The 17,114-nt window shown below is 35.2% G+C and overlaps 2 protein-coding genes and 1 pseudogene across 2 annotated transcripts; 2 read left to right on the top strand and 1 right to left on the bottom strand.

Moving 5' to 3' along the window:
• Positions 1-518: 518 nt before the first annotated feature.
• On the top strand, positions 519-1,268 carry LOC120217462 (wound-induced protein 1-like). The gene has a single exon (XM_039214550.1). The coding sequence runs from the start codon at positions 745-747 to the stop codon at positions 1,102-1,104; it is 360 nt and encodes a 119-aa protein (XP_039070481.1). The 5' UTR covers positions 519-744; the 3' UTR covers positions 1,105-1,268.
• Positions 1,269-4,584: 3,316 nt separating this feature from the next.
• Positions 4,585-5,224, bottom strand: LOC120217332 (annotated as a pseudogene).
• Positions 5,225-5,877: 653 nt separating this feature from the next.
• On the top strand, positions 5,878-6,612 carry LOC120217454. The gene is made up of 3 exons (XM_039214542.1): positions 5,878-6,235; positions 6,305-6,374; positions 6,575-6,612. The coding sequence occupies exons 1-3, from the start codon at positions 5,894-5,896 to the stop codon at positions 6,610-6,612; spliced, it is 450 nt and encodes a 149-aa protein (XP_039070473.1). The 5' UTR covers positions 5,878-5,893.
• The last annotated feature ends 10,502 nt before the right edge of the window (positions 6,613-17,114 follow it).

Raw genomic sequence — 17,114 nt, 5'->3', positions numbered from 1 at the left:
TTGTAGCAGTCTTCTACTTCTTGGGTGCTACAATTGAAATTTATCCAAATATAACTATCTTTTAAAATATATTTAAAATTTTAAATTTTTAATAATATTCTAATACTCTTTATTTATTAAATATTTTCATTAATAATGTATCCTATAATAATTCAATTAATAATATTAAACTTGAATCTCAATTAACTCAAATTTAATTTGATATTGATTTTAAGATAAGTTAAACTTAAAAATAACACAAATAAGTAATCTAAAATGTCTCACACGAAATTACTGAAGTTATATTCAATTCAAATTCATAATGATCCGACTTATAAAAATCAAATCAATAAACTCAATTAATTTAAACATAAAATAATACAAATATGAAATTATTTAAATTTAAATAATCGAAAATCTGAGAGTAGAATACGGGACGAGAAACGAGCGTAGAGAATCAAAACCAAGTAGATGTCCTCTTCATCTTTCCTATATAAACACACATTCATCCAAACAAAAGTTGCTCGACAGTTATCTCTGGTTTTCCTTTTCCGTTCTTCTCGAGAAATATCAGCCCAGAACATTCTTCTTCTTCACGAACTGGCTAACTCGCTGGAAAAGGTTGTGGACGAATCCAACAAGAACCGAGAGGTGGTTCTTGCCCTCTATGAGGCCTTAAACACTCGAGACGTCGACACCGTTCACAAAATCCTTGCAACCGACCTTGAATGGTGGTTCCACGGTCCCCCGACTCACCAGTTTTTGATGCGCCTTCTCACCGGAGCTTCCTCCGACGATTCATTCCGTTTCGAATTTGACCCTCTCTCACTCACCACCTTCGGATCTATCGTCGTCGTCGAAGGCTGCGATCACAGCAGTTCAACCTCCTGGGTTCACGCTTGGACCGTGACGGATGGGATAATCACCCAAGTGAGGGAGTACTTGAACACTTCTCTCACCGTCACCCTACTGGGAAACACAACCCAATCTCCACCTTCCGATTACAATCCATCACCGTCGTCATCGACGGCCGAGATTACCTCCCTGCATTGTCCTCCCGTTTGGGAGAGCAGCTTTTCCAACAGGGTTGGAAAATCAGTGCCGGGTCTTGTCCTGGCAATTTAGTCATTTCACTCTCTCAGATCAGTTGCACCCGTGACTATTATAAATATAATAAATAAAAAAGAGGAGCTCCTTATTGGTCTCCAACTTGCTTAAGACAAAGAGATCAGGGATGTAAGGCCCTGTTTGGTAGGGTCCTTTTGTTTCTATTTTCAGTTTGCTTCGTGTCTGTTCCAATGCATTTGCCTGTGATTTGTTGGTATTTCTGTTATGTAATGTCGCTTCATTGTCCAATAAAACTCTTGCCGTATCTTTTATTGAGTCTAAATTCAATTGATATTTTATTAATTAATATAAATATAAAATAATATTTATTTAAATATACTTTTTATTTATTTAACATTAAATCACATTTATGGTATTTATAGTGTTTGAATCTGATATTTTAAAGAATAATAATAATTCTTTTATTACTAAAATTATTAGTTTGTACAATAAATACGATATAGTTGATTAAAATAAAAATTATATATTTAGAAAATAAAATGAAATTATTAAGAATTTGTAATGCAAGCAAATTATTAAAATAAATGCAATCTCCCAAGCGAACAGAAATCTGCAGAGAAGGGAATAATGGGTACTGCCTTGTGTTGTATATTTTAAACACGTGATAAGGCTAATGACGAAAATGATTCGGAATCTTCTACAGGTCATCATTACTGAACCCTACAGGCAAGCTTTGATGGAAATGCACTCGAGAGATTCCTGAACCGTTTGATTAATCATTTCTTTTTCTTTTCATTATTTTTCTAAAAACGATATGATTTTTTATTTTACCTGTTTTTTTTCATGTTGCACACTCTAGTTCTTGCTTAGGAATGGACATGGAATATATAGATTTGACGGGGTTTCAATTCAACTTTCTAGGGTTATTTTTCTTATTAGAAAGTTGAGTTAGAGTTGGACTTAAATTATAATGAACATTCTTATTTTACAAATAAAAATCAATATATATACCAAATTGAATTAGATCGAACATAGATTTTATTCAAAAAGTAAATTAGATCAAGCTCCAAAAGAAAATATATATTTCTCAAATCAAATAAAACACAATTGGTATGTTAAGCCTATTTAAAATGTACAAGTTAGTGTATTGTTTTTGATGAACTTTGTAAAATAATTTATTAATGCAAAAATAATAAAGAAATAGTTATTCATTGGTATATGTAGACATCGATTAATTAACTTGATTGATTTGTCAACAAAAGCTCATGCATATCCTTAAATGAACATGCCGATTGGGAAACTACAAAGGGATAGATTTGATACATATGCGCTCATTATTCTATTACAAGTTTCGAAGTTAATCTTTTATTTTAGTTTATCAGAATATAATCGTTATACTTTATAAAATCTTAAAAATTAGTATAAAATAAAATTAACAATTCATCCACATTTATATGTTGAGAATTAAAATTACCAGTCCAAAATTTATATTAAGAATGAGTAGTAATAACAATTCAAAATTTAGTATTTACCGATAATTAGATTAAATTTCAGTTTTTATAAAATATGAGGATCAAATTGAAAAAATATATTAAATAAATCATAATAAATATAACAGGATAGGCAATGAATCAGATCAGATAAGATCAATGATGGATATCAAAACAAGTACTCTGATTTGATAATATATTACGAGTAGTAGTCAAATATCACAAAGCACATGCCAAAAAGATTGGGACATGAAATTATTTATAGAATAGTCGTGTTGTTATTAAAAAATATATGTTAATTTATTGTTATTTTCAGTTGATGGGTACATGGCTAAGGTTCAAATAATAATATCCACAACTTGTGAAGCCCTAGTGGATTATTCTTGACTATTATATGGTCTTATATATTGTATTTATTTAAAAATATGAGAAAATTGATAACTTAATTTGGAAAAAGGAAATCATTAAGCTGGACTCATTCTTATTAATAAAATTGGGAATATTCTTTGAATGTTTGCACCAAATTTTTAATTGATGGAATTCAGAACACATGGACAATAATGTTGCCCCTCAAGCATAATTACAAGCTAGTATGAACCCCAAAAGGGAATTTTGTTTATCATGTTTTTGCACACGATTAATTATTGAGTTAATTGCACCACACATCCTTAAACTATGACCCTCATTTTAAATTATCTCTAAAATTTTGAATATTACAACTCCATCCTCAACATATGATTTTTATTCTAAATTAGTCCCCAAATTTTAAACATTTCAAATTCATCCTCAAACTATGACTGTTATTCTAATTTGGTCCCCAAACTTTTGAACATTCCAATAATATCCTTCAAAATCATTCGAAAGTGAGGGTGAAATTGAAATATTCGGAAGTTTGGAGACCAATATAGAACTGAGGATCATAATTTGAGGATGAACTTGGAGTGTTCAAAAGTTTAGGAACTAATTTAGAAATGGAGTCATAGTTTGGGGAGAAAATTAGAATGCTCAAAAGTTAAGAGACTAATTTAGAATAAGCGTCATAGTTTGAGGATGTGTAATACGTTTTGATTATTTCATTGATTGGTCCATGTAATTTTTATTTTTTCATTATGGTCATTACTAATATATGTCATCAAAGTGTCGGTAAATGGCACGATTCTCACAAGGTTGCCGGTAACTTGGGACGACTCCGACATTGATTTTTTCCAAAACCAATAGAGAACAACTTGGACAGAAATGTTATTAACTATGGACAACTTTATCAATTATCGTTTGTAATTATCTATTTTCCTAAATAATGTTCGGACATTTCTATTTCTCTATTCTTTTTAATTTTCTAATTGTTTAACTAATTTAGTCGTTATTTTACCCTTATAAAACAAGTTAAAAGGCATAAGAGCTTATGTAAGAAAAAAAAATGAAGTTTAGAGTCCAATAAGGTGTTCTGTTAATTGAGTGTTTGAATGACTAAACCATGAAATATGTTAACGTGTGGAAATGTTTTAAAGAATTTTCTTTTTCAAGTTGGAATTTTTAATTGGGTGTTCAATTATTATTTGCCCAACTTGGTGTAAACTTCTCCATTTCAATGTGAATTTGATTTAAGTGAAATGATCTGAATCGAAATTAACTTACATTAAAATAATCTAAAAGCGTTAAACTTGAATTTAACCCGATTCAAATTAATTCGATACAAAATCGATCTAACCCGTCCAATTGAGGCCCTAAGACTTTTATTATCTTATGTTCGAATGTCATTATCGGTAAATGTTAAATGAGAATTCTCAATCCAAATTTATTTTAGTTCAAGTCTTATTACGTGTGATTCAATCTAATCCTATATTGTAATGATCTAGCATTCATGTTGTGCACTATATTGATTAGAGAGATTCACGAATCACGGGTATGGTTCGTGTTGAACTTTTGTATTCTATTAATATATTTTATGTTTGTCCAAATCCATACTGACCCAAAATATGAGTCTCAATGTTCAACTTAATTTTTCCAACCAAATACTAATTATCTTAAATCTTAAACTTATAAAATCTTAAAAGAACTTTCGGGCAAACACCTCGATCGTCTCGGCTTCTAAGTAAACATGGAGATTTTTTATACGAAAACCACTTGATCGTTTCACATGGAAGAGAAGTGATTCGAATCCGAGCTTTCACCTTCATGAATTCGCCATTCCTGTTTCCACGATATTGGTTTCTGATATTTTCCATTACCTTATAACATCACTGTTCATTAACTAAACATAAAAATGTTTCTCGTGTAAAAGGACGGAATTACAATATCGTTTAAAACACATAAAATAAAATAAAAAATTAAAATTGAGATGTCTAAATAGATGTATATTCATATATGTTCTTTAACAGTAAAAATATTTAGGAGCAGTAGCATATGAGGACAAAGTATAACCTCGTTCCTACTTGTACAATCATGTCGTGTTTGAAATTTTCAGATCTTGCTGACCTGTTCACGTAGAGTGATGATGGGGGAGCCAGCAGGATCCGTCATACCCCTTCGCCGCCGTCAACTCGAAGCAGAGTGTTTCCGGTGGTGTCCAAAACGTCATAGTGTGAATTGGAAAGCGATTGTATTTTTTGTTTCACGAAAACTTCCGTCGTGTAAGGGACACAAAATGGATCCCCGACAACCTTGATCATCTCATCGTTACTTGCCATGTTCCTGAATCTGTTTACAAAATCTTTGCCTAACTGAAAACTGAAATCAGACCGGACACCGGAGGCTGAAAATCAAGTAACGTCAAAATGGGCATGGACCAAACAATCCTAATGGTTAATGAATTATTGTTATTTTTTGAAATCCCGAATTCAAACACCATATATATATCAAGAGTATGAACATTTAATATCAAATGATAAGTATTTAAACAAATACTAATTTATGTTCATCTCATATTAAAAAAACGTTGATAAGAGAAAAATCTGTCTAATAACCTACTACGTAAATTTTAGAAGCCTGAAGACATACCTTCATCTTACATTGTCAAAATGAACGTGGTTATGGAAAATAAAATCTTTTGAGATAATATTTTAATAAAAAAAGTATTATTTTAATAAATTTGTCTACTAACTAAACAACATAAAAATAAGTTAGGCTAAGCCATCCAAAATAATCTCTATTTTGTTAAAATTTCATAATTTTCTGTAAAGTATTTTTGTTAAAAATATATTTTTAAGTATCTATCCCGATTTCTAGCATCTATTCCGAGAACTTGTGTTTTTCCTTGATCAAAGAAAAAGCAAAATCAAAAGAGCTAAAAAAGGAAAAGCCATTTCTTCCATCTTTTCTCCTCTCATAATCCGTAGTTTGGAACTTGTGTTTGTTTTATGGGAAAATCAGTTGTTTGCACGACGAAAGGCCAAGACTTTGCGAGAGCAATCCCATCAGACAAACTCCACAGACCAAAGCACGTAAAACCCATATCCAGAAACAGAGTTTCTTGCCGCGAAAAGGCGAGGCCGAGTGGGGTACGCGTCAACTCAGAGCGAGTCAAGCAGAAGACAATGGATGACCAGGACCGGGTGCCGCTGGCTCAGGTGGTTTCCGAGTTGGTAAAAGGATGGTTCCAAGACGCACTCAACGAGGCCAAGGCCGGTGATACCAACATGCAAATCCTTGTCGGACAGATGTACTGCAATGGCTATGGCGTCGCTAAAGATGTTCAAAAGGTTTAGTTTTTTTCCTTATTGAATTTGGTTCATGGAATCGAGTTGATTCATGTAGATGCTTGAAATTAGGGGCGTGCTTGGATCGATAAAGCTTCGAGGAACAGGTCTTCCGTGTGGAAAGTCAGCGATAAGCGCCCAGGTACCTTGAAAACAGCTATAATACCCGATTAAATTGCCGATGTTATGGTGTGATTTTTTTCGTAAAAATAATTGTGTTTTTAAACTATGGATGTAATATGCGATTGTTAGGTTACGTTACGACTGTAATTTAGTATTATGAATGGCTGTTATGGTTGTTAACTGCTTCCTCAAATGATCATTCCTGGGTTTCCTCTTCAGGTTACAATGCTAGTGACTCCGACTCTGATGCAGAATAAGCTTGAACTTGTATTCAATCATTGGATATGTAACGTTTTTGTTCATGTTTCTCCATTTCTCGTTTACCTCATTGATGTATGTAATTCTCAGCTATGGTAATGATTAATGTCATCTTGTCCTTCATTCCCATGGCTTCTTCTCCAATCCCATAAATAGACTCTTTTCGATCAGCCTCTTTCAGCCACTAGTTTTTTCTTACACATTTACATAATGTTCAGAATTGACGGATAAAAATTTTAACAGGAAGAAATGGTGTGTAACATTACTTACGGTTGCGAGCTCTACGTTTACTCTATTTATTGATTGTAATAATTATATGGGTAAAGTATACAAATAATTCTTAGATTATATGACGTTTTTTTGTTACTATTAACAATTATAAAATGATATATTAATTATAGGTAAAGTATACAATATTTGTACAAATGATTACTTCGATCCATATTCTTTTTTAGAGTATTTTAGTGCACAACATTTTAATTTTTTGTCAAAATAACACATGTTGAATAGAAATCATTAACTGACAAACTGTCAACACATAATACTGACGTGATATTTTCGCATGTACTTAATTATTGACATGATATATGTTATGTATTAAAAGTGATGTGATATATTTCCATTATTCTAGAGAGATGACGTGAACTGTGCCATATCATAAAATGATATCGTGACATAAATCACATCATTAGTTAAATACATAAAAATATAATGTCAGTAAAATATGTTAACTGTTAATTAACTAATTATTTATATTTAATAATAATTGTTTTAACAAAAAAATTAAACATTAAAAATTAGAGAAAATAACCTCAGTGACCAAAAATCCCATATAATATACGATTTTAACCAACTTTTTTTGGATTTGCCAAAATGACCAACAAAATCGCAATGCGATCGCTAATTCGCAACGCGATCTCCATTATCGCAAATTCGCGTTGCATTTTCGCAATGCGATAGTTGAAAATCGCGTTGCGATGGTCTACAGTATCGTTGCGATTTTCCCAATTCGCAATGCGAATAAGTAAATCGCAACGCGAATTGGGAAATTCGCAATGCGAATAAGTAAATCGCAACGCGAATTGGGAAAATCGCAATGCGATACTGACTATCGCAATGCGATAATAAAAAATCGCAACGAGATACTTACTTTCGCAACGCGATACTGACTTTCGCAACGCGATAATACATAATCGCAATGCGATTTTCAAAGCGCCATTAGTATCCTGGCCAAGTATTTTATTTTTAAATTCCAAACATGAATATAAATATATTGGAACACTGAACTGTCCACAGTATATCCCGTAATCGCAACTCATAACCTAAAACCTAAAATCACAACTCAGTCTCATCTCCATCTCTCACTCTCTCACCCATCTCCGACGAAATCCGTCCCCATCTCCGGCGAAATCCGTCTATCTAAATCTCTCAGAGCCACCCTTACAATCAGAAATGGAAAATCAACCAAATCAACCAACGAGGGTTAGTTTTTTAATTATTTTCTTTTGAAATTTTTGCATTATTATTAGGTTTTTCATATTGAAATTGATGATAGTTTACTGGTAATTTCAATAATAGATTAACCATTTCACTTAGATTGCTTATTAAATCAACCAAGAATCGCAACGCGAAATGCAAATCGCAACGCGATTTTAGTTTCGCGTTGCGATTCTCTCGTTGCGATAGTCATTTTCGTGTTGCGATTTTCATTTTCAGAAACTATTCTTCTTCTGCAAATTGAAACTTGAATGAATTGCATTACTTCAACCAAAAAACAAAGACAAATACGAAATTCACAGTGTTGCATATTTAAGTTTGAAGAATAAACTACTACTATTATGTTTATTATTGTTTTGGTATATCTTCACAGTGTAGTTTTTGGTATATCTAATTTAGTATGTTTATTGTTTTTGTAGAACTTTTATTCGGCTCAATTGACCTTGAGAAATAAAGTCAGCCTGGCCAAAACAATTGCGTCGAAGCTTTCACCTGCACAAAGAAAAAATGTTTGAGGATACATGCTTCGGGCCATGGCTGAAAGTATAACATCCCGGTGGAGATGCGATGTTGACACACCTGTTTCTTCAAACCATGACTAGAGATCTACCAGAGACTATACAACGTCGTGATGAGAGATATGGTTTGATTTTCCACCGGCGTATACGTGTTTTGGGCGGAGGAGTTTTGCTTAATCACCGGTCTACGCTTCGGACACGATGATTTAGGTCGGTACACTAGACACATTACCCGCCCATCATGGCTATCCCGGGTTTTCCCTGAGCTGGAGAGGCCGAGTCTACACGTAGAAGACCTGACAAGATTTTGAATAATAAAGATGGTTTACTCGGATGGATGACGTCGACGTTGTCCGAGTATGCCTTCTAATTCTTTTGCATGCTGGCTTTTTAGGCAGAGAGGCCAGACAACCTATTCCAAATGATCTAATCAATTGGTAGAAGACCTAAATGCGTGGAACCTGTTTCCGTGGGGCTCGTATTTATGGAAAGCTACATGGAATAAGTTATCGTCTGCCTTGGATGATCGAAAAAGTTTGCATGGCGATGGTTCCAAATACACTTTGACAGGCTTTATTTGGGCTTTAAGGTAAGAATTTTTATATAATGTTTCCAAAATTATAAGTAATTATTTAACAATTACTAATGTTTGTTATTATATTGTTTGTAGATTTGGATATTTGAGGCCTTTCCCGCCATGAAGACATATGCAATAAAAACTTCAAATAATATTCCCAGGGCTATTTCCTGGAAGAGGAAACGAACCTTGCAATGGGAAGATTTACTACGGTATACGACAATAAATAATGTAAGTTAACATAAATACTACCATATGTTTATAAACAAGTTATTACTAGTACACATTTAACTTTGTTTAAGCTTTTATATTGTTAGGAGGCCAACACTCCTCTACAGGCTGACACCCACGGAAGCTGAGCTTGCCACTGATTGGTGGCAAGCTAGTAAGCGTTTTTTTGATGGAACGGTTGAGAGCAGCCTCCACTTCGGGAGCCATCACCTCGCCCAGAGCTATCACCTCACCTAGAGCCATCATCTGATCGACCCGGCTATACACCTCCACAACGACAGCCATCACCTATTCTTTCACATCATCGAGCCTCTTCTCCACCATCACCGCAAGATAGGCGACCGGCAAAGATGTCACGACATTTATCTCCTGTTCTCACCTCCACCTCAACGGGATGAGTTAGGGGAGTTACGTGATGAGGTCAATGCCTTGCGTGAGGAGGTCGGTACTTTACGCAAAGACGATGGTGCATGGCGTGTTGAGGTGTCTACATTACGCGGTGAGGTAGCCGCTCTACGTGAGATAGTAGCATCGTTGCAGAATGAGGTTCATACTCTACGCAACGAGGTAAGTTTAAGATTTTTCATACTCGTAATTCATTCGGTTGCTGCCAATCTGTTTTTGTTAGTATTTGTTTTTGGTTTTGTTTTTGTCTTTTGGTTGAAGTAATGCAATCCATTCAAGTTTCAATTTGCAGAAGAAGAATAGTTTACTTTCGCAACACGAAAATGACTATCGCAACGCGGAAATGGCTATCGCAATGCGAAATGAAAATCGCAACGACAAAATCGCAACGCGAAATGAAATCGCAACGACAAAATCGCAACGCGAAATGAAAATCGCAATGCGATTTGTGTTTCGCGTTGCGATTTTGTCGTTGCGATTTCATTTCGCGTTGCGATTTTGTCGTTGCGATTTTCATTTCGCATTGCGATAGCTATTTCCGCGTTGCGATAGTCATTTCGCGTTGCGATTTTAAGTTTCGTGTTGCGAAAGTAAACTATTCTTCTTCTGGAATGTTTATATATGTTGTCCTTTTAAATGTTTATATAAGTGCTTACTTCTGGAATGTTATCTGAGCATTTTGTGAACTATGATAGAATAATGATTTGGGTGAATACAATGCTAGTTTGAAACATATTTGTCTTTGTTTAATATCATGTCTGTTTATTTACTGATTTATGTATTAATTTTTTTTAGCGGCCCGATAAGGTGGATGCTTTACGTCGGGTTTTCCTTGCACGACGGAGTTCACGCATCAGACGGCGTGGACGTGCTATTACGTCTCCGTTCACCCCAATGGTGCGAAGACTCCGCAAGAAGAAGCCCGACTCACCGGTCATCCCTCAAGAGTCCCCTCCAATCGTTCAAGAGGCCCCTATTCTCCCTCAAGATTCTCCCCCCCACCGTTCAAGAGGCCACTGTCATCGTTGAAGAGGTCCCTCCCACCATTCCAGAGCCCGATTCATATGGGGTAATATATCGAAGTATTGAGAAACCCCCACCGGTTCCGAACATGATGGATGAGAGTTGGCTCTCGTATGAGTTACCGGCTAGTACCCTTCCGGTATCTGAAGTGGAGAGGAGACAACTACCGGAAACAATTGTGGATAATACCCTTTGGGCTAAGACCGCAGTTGATTTTTATCTACATGAGCGGAGCCAAGGGTGTTACACTGACATCAGCAAACTCAACGATGAAATGTTTTTGTTGCTTGATCGGTCTTGGTGGGGTGTGCTATTAGGGGTTGAAGACAGTGGCTATTTGGATGGGGAGGTAAGACTATATTTGTCTTATATATGATTTTGATTAATTTGTTTAAAAATTAATGTAATTCACTAATATATGTATTTTTTTGTAAAACAGCATATCGAAGCATGGGTGTTACGTCTACTAATAATAAGGAAGCTTAGGAAAAATAAAAAAAATTCGCTATATACAATAATGCCGACGGCTTTTCACACAGTTCACTTGAAGAATCAACGAGATGAATCATTTTTGTTGGGCAATGGACAAGCTAAACTTTATCCTGCATGGTGGGAGGTCGATAAGGTTAGTGTTAATTTTTTAAATTTTTTAAAGGTGTTAATAAATAAGTGCGCAAATAAATGAATTATTACTTATAATCGCAGGTGTTTATCCCTGTTTTGGAACGTCGTCACTAGCTTCTCGTCCAACTTCAGCTCCCATCCCTGAAGATAATAGTGTATGACAGCATGATCAATTACATATCACTGTCTGATTTGAGAGATATTTTCAAGGGATGGAGCTCTCATTTGGCTAAATTCTTGGATGGGATTAAGTATTGGAGTCATTTTGGACACAAGAAGCCAAAGAAGTTCAATGTCACAGTTGTCAGAGACGAGACCGCGCCACAGCAATCGTCGGGAGCCAGAGGGGATTGTGGTCCTCTCGTATGCCTTTGCTTGGCGCGTTTGACGACGGGAAGCACAGAGTTTTTACCTCCCACCGATAGAGATAGAGCTGCAGTAGGCTTGTGGTTTCGGCATTATGGCTAGAGCAATATATTCGAGACGCTGCCTACCTGCATCCGCGTTATGAAAGTGTCCATTGTTAATTGGTAAGTCAAATGCAAGTTTTGTTAACATATATACTCCTTTTGGTTTGAAAATGTTTGGTTAAGTACCTAGAATTCAATAATTTGTTGTTTGTAGGTTTTAGATGTGTAGGAAGTCTTGTTTGAGCAAATGTTTGGTTTCTGCAGGTTAATCCTTAAGTGAGCTGCGTGAAATGGATGTACGGGGTCACAAAGTTGTTGATTCATTGATTCAATAATTGATGAAGAAATAAGAATTATTATTTTTTGATTGTTTAATTGATTTGTAAAAGATGATTTGTAAATGTTGATTTGTTTAATTGATGTGTACATAATTTGTGTTGAAATGTAATAGTTGATTTGTTGATTTTCAATCTGCTTTATGTTGAAGGCAAAACAGACTATCGCAACGCGAAATGGCTATCGCAACGAGAAAATCGCAATGCGAAATGAAAATCGCAACGAGAAAATCGCAATGCGATTTTCATTTCGCGTTGCGATATTCTCGTTGCGATAACCATTTTCGCGTTGCGATAGCCATTTTCACGTTGCGATAGTCAAATGAATGTCTAATAAGTGATGACAACTGAACAGATCATAGCAATGTTCAAACTCAAGTTACTAATACATGCCTAACTGAAAATGTTAAAAGTGCACACATAAATACACATAATGCAAGTTTTGTTAACATATATACTCCTTTTGGTTTGAAAATGTTTGGTTAAGTACCTAATTCAATAATTTGTTGTTTGTAGGTTTTAGATGTGTAGGAAGTCTTGTTTGAGCAAATGTTTGGTTTCTGCAGGTTAATCCTTAAGTGAGCTGCGTGAAATGGATGTACGGGGTCACAAAGTTGTTGATTCTTGATTCAATAATTGATGAAGAAATAAGAATTATTATTATTTTTTGATTGTTTAATTGATTTGTAAAAGATTATTTGTAAATGTTGATTTGTTTAATTGATGTGTACATAATTTGTGTTGAAATGTAATAGTTGATTTGTTGATTTTCAATCTGCTTTATGTTGAAGGCAAAACAGACTATCGCAACGCGAAATGGTTATCGCAACGAGAAAATCGCAATGCGATTTTTATTTCGCATTGCGATTTTCTCGTTGCGATAACCATTTTCGCGTTGCGATAGTCAAATGAATTAAGTGATGACAACTGAACAGATCATAGCAATGTTCAAACTCAAGTTACTAATACATGCCTAACTGAAAATGTTAAAAGTGCACACATAATGCAAGTTTTGTTAACATATATACTCCTTTTGTTTTGAAAATGTTTGGTTAAGTACCTAGAATTCAATAATAATTGTTAAAAGGTTATGCATGTTAATCCTCGTTGCCTTTTTCATTTCGCATTGCGATTCTATCGTTGCGATTTGCAGTTCGCATTGCGATGGTCAAATGATTGCCTTTCGCAACGCGATTCTGACTTTCACAACGAGATAATACAGAATCGCAATGCGAGTTTCAAAGTTCGCAACAGGTTTTAGTTTCGCAAGCCAAATTTTTTGTGTATGTATATATACGCAGCAGCAACAACTCATAACCTAAATCCCTAAATCGCAACTCATTCCATCTCCATCTATCACTCTCTCCGGCGACATCCGTTCCAATATCCAACGACATCCTTCCCCATCCGGCAACAGGTCTTAGTTTCGCATCTCGTTTGTTTAGTTACAACCATGAAATCATCTAATGTTGATCATGTTTGGATAGATTTGTGTTTTGGAGGGTCATGGGAGAATGTTCATGGTGTTTTACAATATATGCCTTTACCCATGAATCTTCAACTAAAACTGTCATTAAAGAAGTTAACTTATGAAACCCTAATGTTACGTGTTTCAAAAAAATTGAATTTAGAGCCCCTAAGTGGATTTAGGCTATCTTATCAGAGAAATGGTAAAGTTTATTTGTTAACCGACAATGAAGATGTTGAACGATTCATTGCTTACATTAATGTTTCAAGTGATGATGTTACATTGTATGTTGTTGAACCTAGAAGTAGTATTGTTGGGTCAGTAGCGGGTAGTAATCAACTAAGTGGGTCTCAAAACCCACAGCCTTTCTCTAATCCAAATCCAAATCAACTTTCAGCACCAAATTCCGGTTTTCGTATTGACCAATTAGACGATGATGAGCCAAGAGAAAAAATTGTGAGTACTAGTCAGTATTCGAAATTTGATCTTGGTCAATACCCGGACTTTGATATTGGTCAATACACGAATTTTGATGATGTTTCAGAAGAAGAAACAGACCCTACGTGTAATGATTTTGATATTGGTCAATACCCGAATTTTGATGATGAAACACCCGTTGTCGAGGAAGATGTTGTTGATGATAATGAGGAGGAAGTTACGACTGTGAATGAACATGTTGAACATCCATTCTGTAATTCATATAATCCTGAAGAAGAAAAAGAAGAAGAAAAAGTCCCCGAAGAAAAGAAAATGCCACGGGAGTATAACTGGAATATGCCAGAATTACTTCAGTTACCGGAAGAAGAGTTGGCAAAGAAAGCAGTTGATTGTTACACAAAAGTTATTCGTATCAAGAAAGATGATTGTTTTGATACAAAGGAAGACTTGAAGATAGCTTTGTATACGAAATGTGTGGAAGATGGCTATCAACTAAAAGTTAACAAATCAAGCAAAGATCGTTTCGAAACAAGGTGTACGATTGACAAAAACTGTACGTGGCGTATGATTGCAAAGAGGATAAAAGATTGCGCAATGTTTCAAGTTAGGACCTTTATTGATAAACATACATGTTCAAGAACCCAAGTTTTTCCTCACCATAGACAGGCAAACAAAAAAGTGTTGGGTGGTTTTCTGGCTGAGTTAATGTTTTTGAATGGCAGGGTATATCGGGGACATGAAATTATAACTGACATGAATGCTCGGTTCAAGATTAGTATATCATATTCTCAAGCTTGGAGAGCCAAATGTTATGCCTTGGAATTGTTGAGGGGGTCGCCAGAAGCATCGTTTGCCCAACTGCCGGCTTATTGTCATAATTTAAAGCTGAAAAATCCTGGGTCGGTAACTCATATCAAAACAGATAGAGATGGACGCTTTGAGTTGCTGTTTATCGCTATTGGTGCTGCGGTTAGTAAATCAATATAATTCTGTTGACTCATTTCTGTTAGTTACATGCATTTAAAATTTAAATGATTATATTTCTTGTGTATATTATTTTGTAGATTCGTTCGTTTATTACTTGCATGCGCCCAGTTATTATAGTTGACGGAGCACATTTGAAAGGTCGATACCTTGGAGTAAACTTATTAGCAGTAGCCATGGATGCTAACAATGGGATATTGCCAATAGCTTACGGGGTTGGCAAATCTGAAACCTCTGATTCATGGACATGGTTTATGGGGCATCTTAGGGATTGCATAGGTCCTATTAGTAATCTGACAATCATATCCGATAGGGCAAACTCAATTGACAACGCTGTTAGAAGGTGTTTCCCAGATGCTTTTCATGGACTTTGTGGTGTTCATTTGTATAGAAATCTAAAATCAAGGTCTGCTGGTATAAAAAAGCACAAATGGACATACTGGAAGGCTGTAAAGGCTTATCGGGAAGTGGATTTCAATAAGCATATAAACTGTTTAAGACGTGTTTTGCCTCAGTGTGCTCAAACACTAGAAGATGTCGGGTTTGAAAGATGGTCAAGAGTACATCAACTTGGAGCAAGATATGGTTTCATGACGTCTAATAGTGCAGAATCAATTAACGCTCTAAGTCGTCATTCCCGGAAATTACCCATTACTATGTTAATGGAGTTTTTTCGAGCCTCTATTCAACAGTGGTACTACAAGAAAAGAAACCATGCAGGTATTATTTCTTTGAATTTACAGGAACATTGGGATATATTTTACTAAGTATTATTTATTTAAATTTACCGGAACATTGGAACATCATGTTACACCATGGACTGAAAAAAAGATAACGAAACGTGTTGTGAAGTCAACGTCATGGAGAGTTGAACCATGTTCAAACACTTTGTTTGAAGTACTGGATAATAACTTAAATGGGCTTGTCGATCTAAATGCAAGGACGTGTAGTTGTATGAAATGGCAAACATCTGGTTATCCATGTGGCCATGTTATAAAAGTTGCTCTTCATCTAAACCAAGATGATTCAAGCACATACGCTATGGATTGCTACACTACAGAAGTATATCGACAGACTTATGCCGAGATTGTCTACCCTATTTCACATCCTTCTGAGTGGGATATACCAGATGACTTACAAACAGTTTTGCCACCAACCATGGACAGAAGGCTACCTGGCCGACCAAAAAGTCACGATCGTATACCGTCTAAGGGTGAAGAGAAGAAGATCGACATGTAGTCGGTGCAAGGAAAGTGGTCATACAAGGTTGACATGTGGATCACCAGTGCCATCACAATCATCTTTTCCTCTACCAAAATATGGATCATCATCAAAATCCAAAGCTCATATGGTGTCAAGAAAAAGGCAATCAAAATCGCAATCATCTTTAAAATCCCAATCACAACTGGCTTCACCTTTTGGGTCTGTTAACTTAGGTGATTTTTAAATGCAAACATTGTATTATGTAGATTTTATGTGTGAACTTTTAACATTTTCAGTTAGGCATGTATTAGTAACTTGAGTTTGAAAATTGCTATGATCTGTTCCAGTTGTTATCACTTAATAGGCAATCATCTTAATGACCATCGCAACGCGGAAATTACTATCGCAATGCGAAATGAAAATCGCAACGAGAGAATCGCAATGCGAAATGAAAATCGCAACGAGGGAATCGCAATGCGAAATGAAAATCGCAACGCGAATTTAATTTCGCGTTGCGATTTTCATTTTCGCGTTGCGATTCTCTCGTTGCGATTTTCATTTCGCATTGCGATAGTACTTTTTGCCTTCAACATAATGCATATTGAAATCAACAAAATCAACCATTACATTTCAATCAATTAAACAAGCACAAATAAGAATTATGTTAACATCAATTAAACAAATCAACTTTTACAAATCACCTTTTACAAATCAATTAAACAATAAAAAAATAAGCAATAATTATTAGAGAAAATAACACTTCTACTATTGAATCAACTTTTGCAGCC

This window comes from Hibiscus syriacus, unplaced genomic scaffold, assembly GCF_006381635.1.
Source record: "Hibiscus syriacus cultivar Baekdansim isolate YM2019G1 unplaced genomic scaffold, ASM638163v2 tig00110187_pilon, whole genome shotgun sequence".
In the NCBI taxonomy this organism is placed as follows: domain Eukaryota; kingdom Viridiplantae; phylum Streptophyta; class Magnoliopsida; order Malvales; family Malvaceae; genus Hibiscus; species Hibiscus syriacus.
The sequence above is the reverse complement of the archived record's forward strand: the minus strand, read 5'-3'. Positions and strand labels throughout refer to the sequence as shown.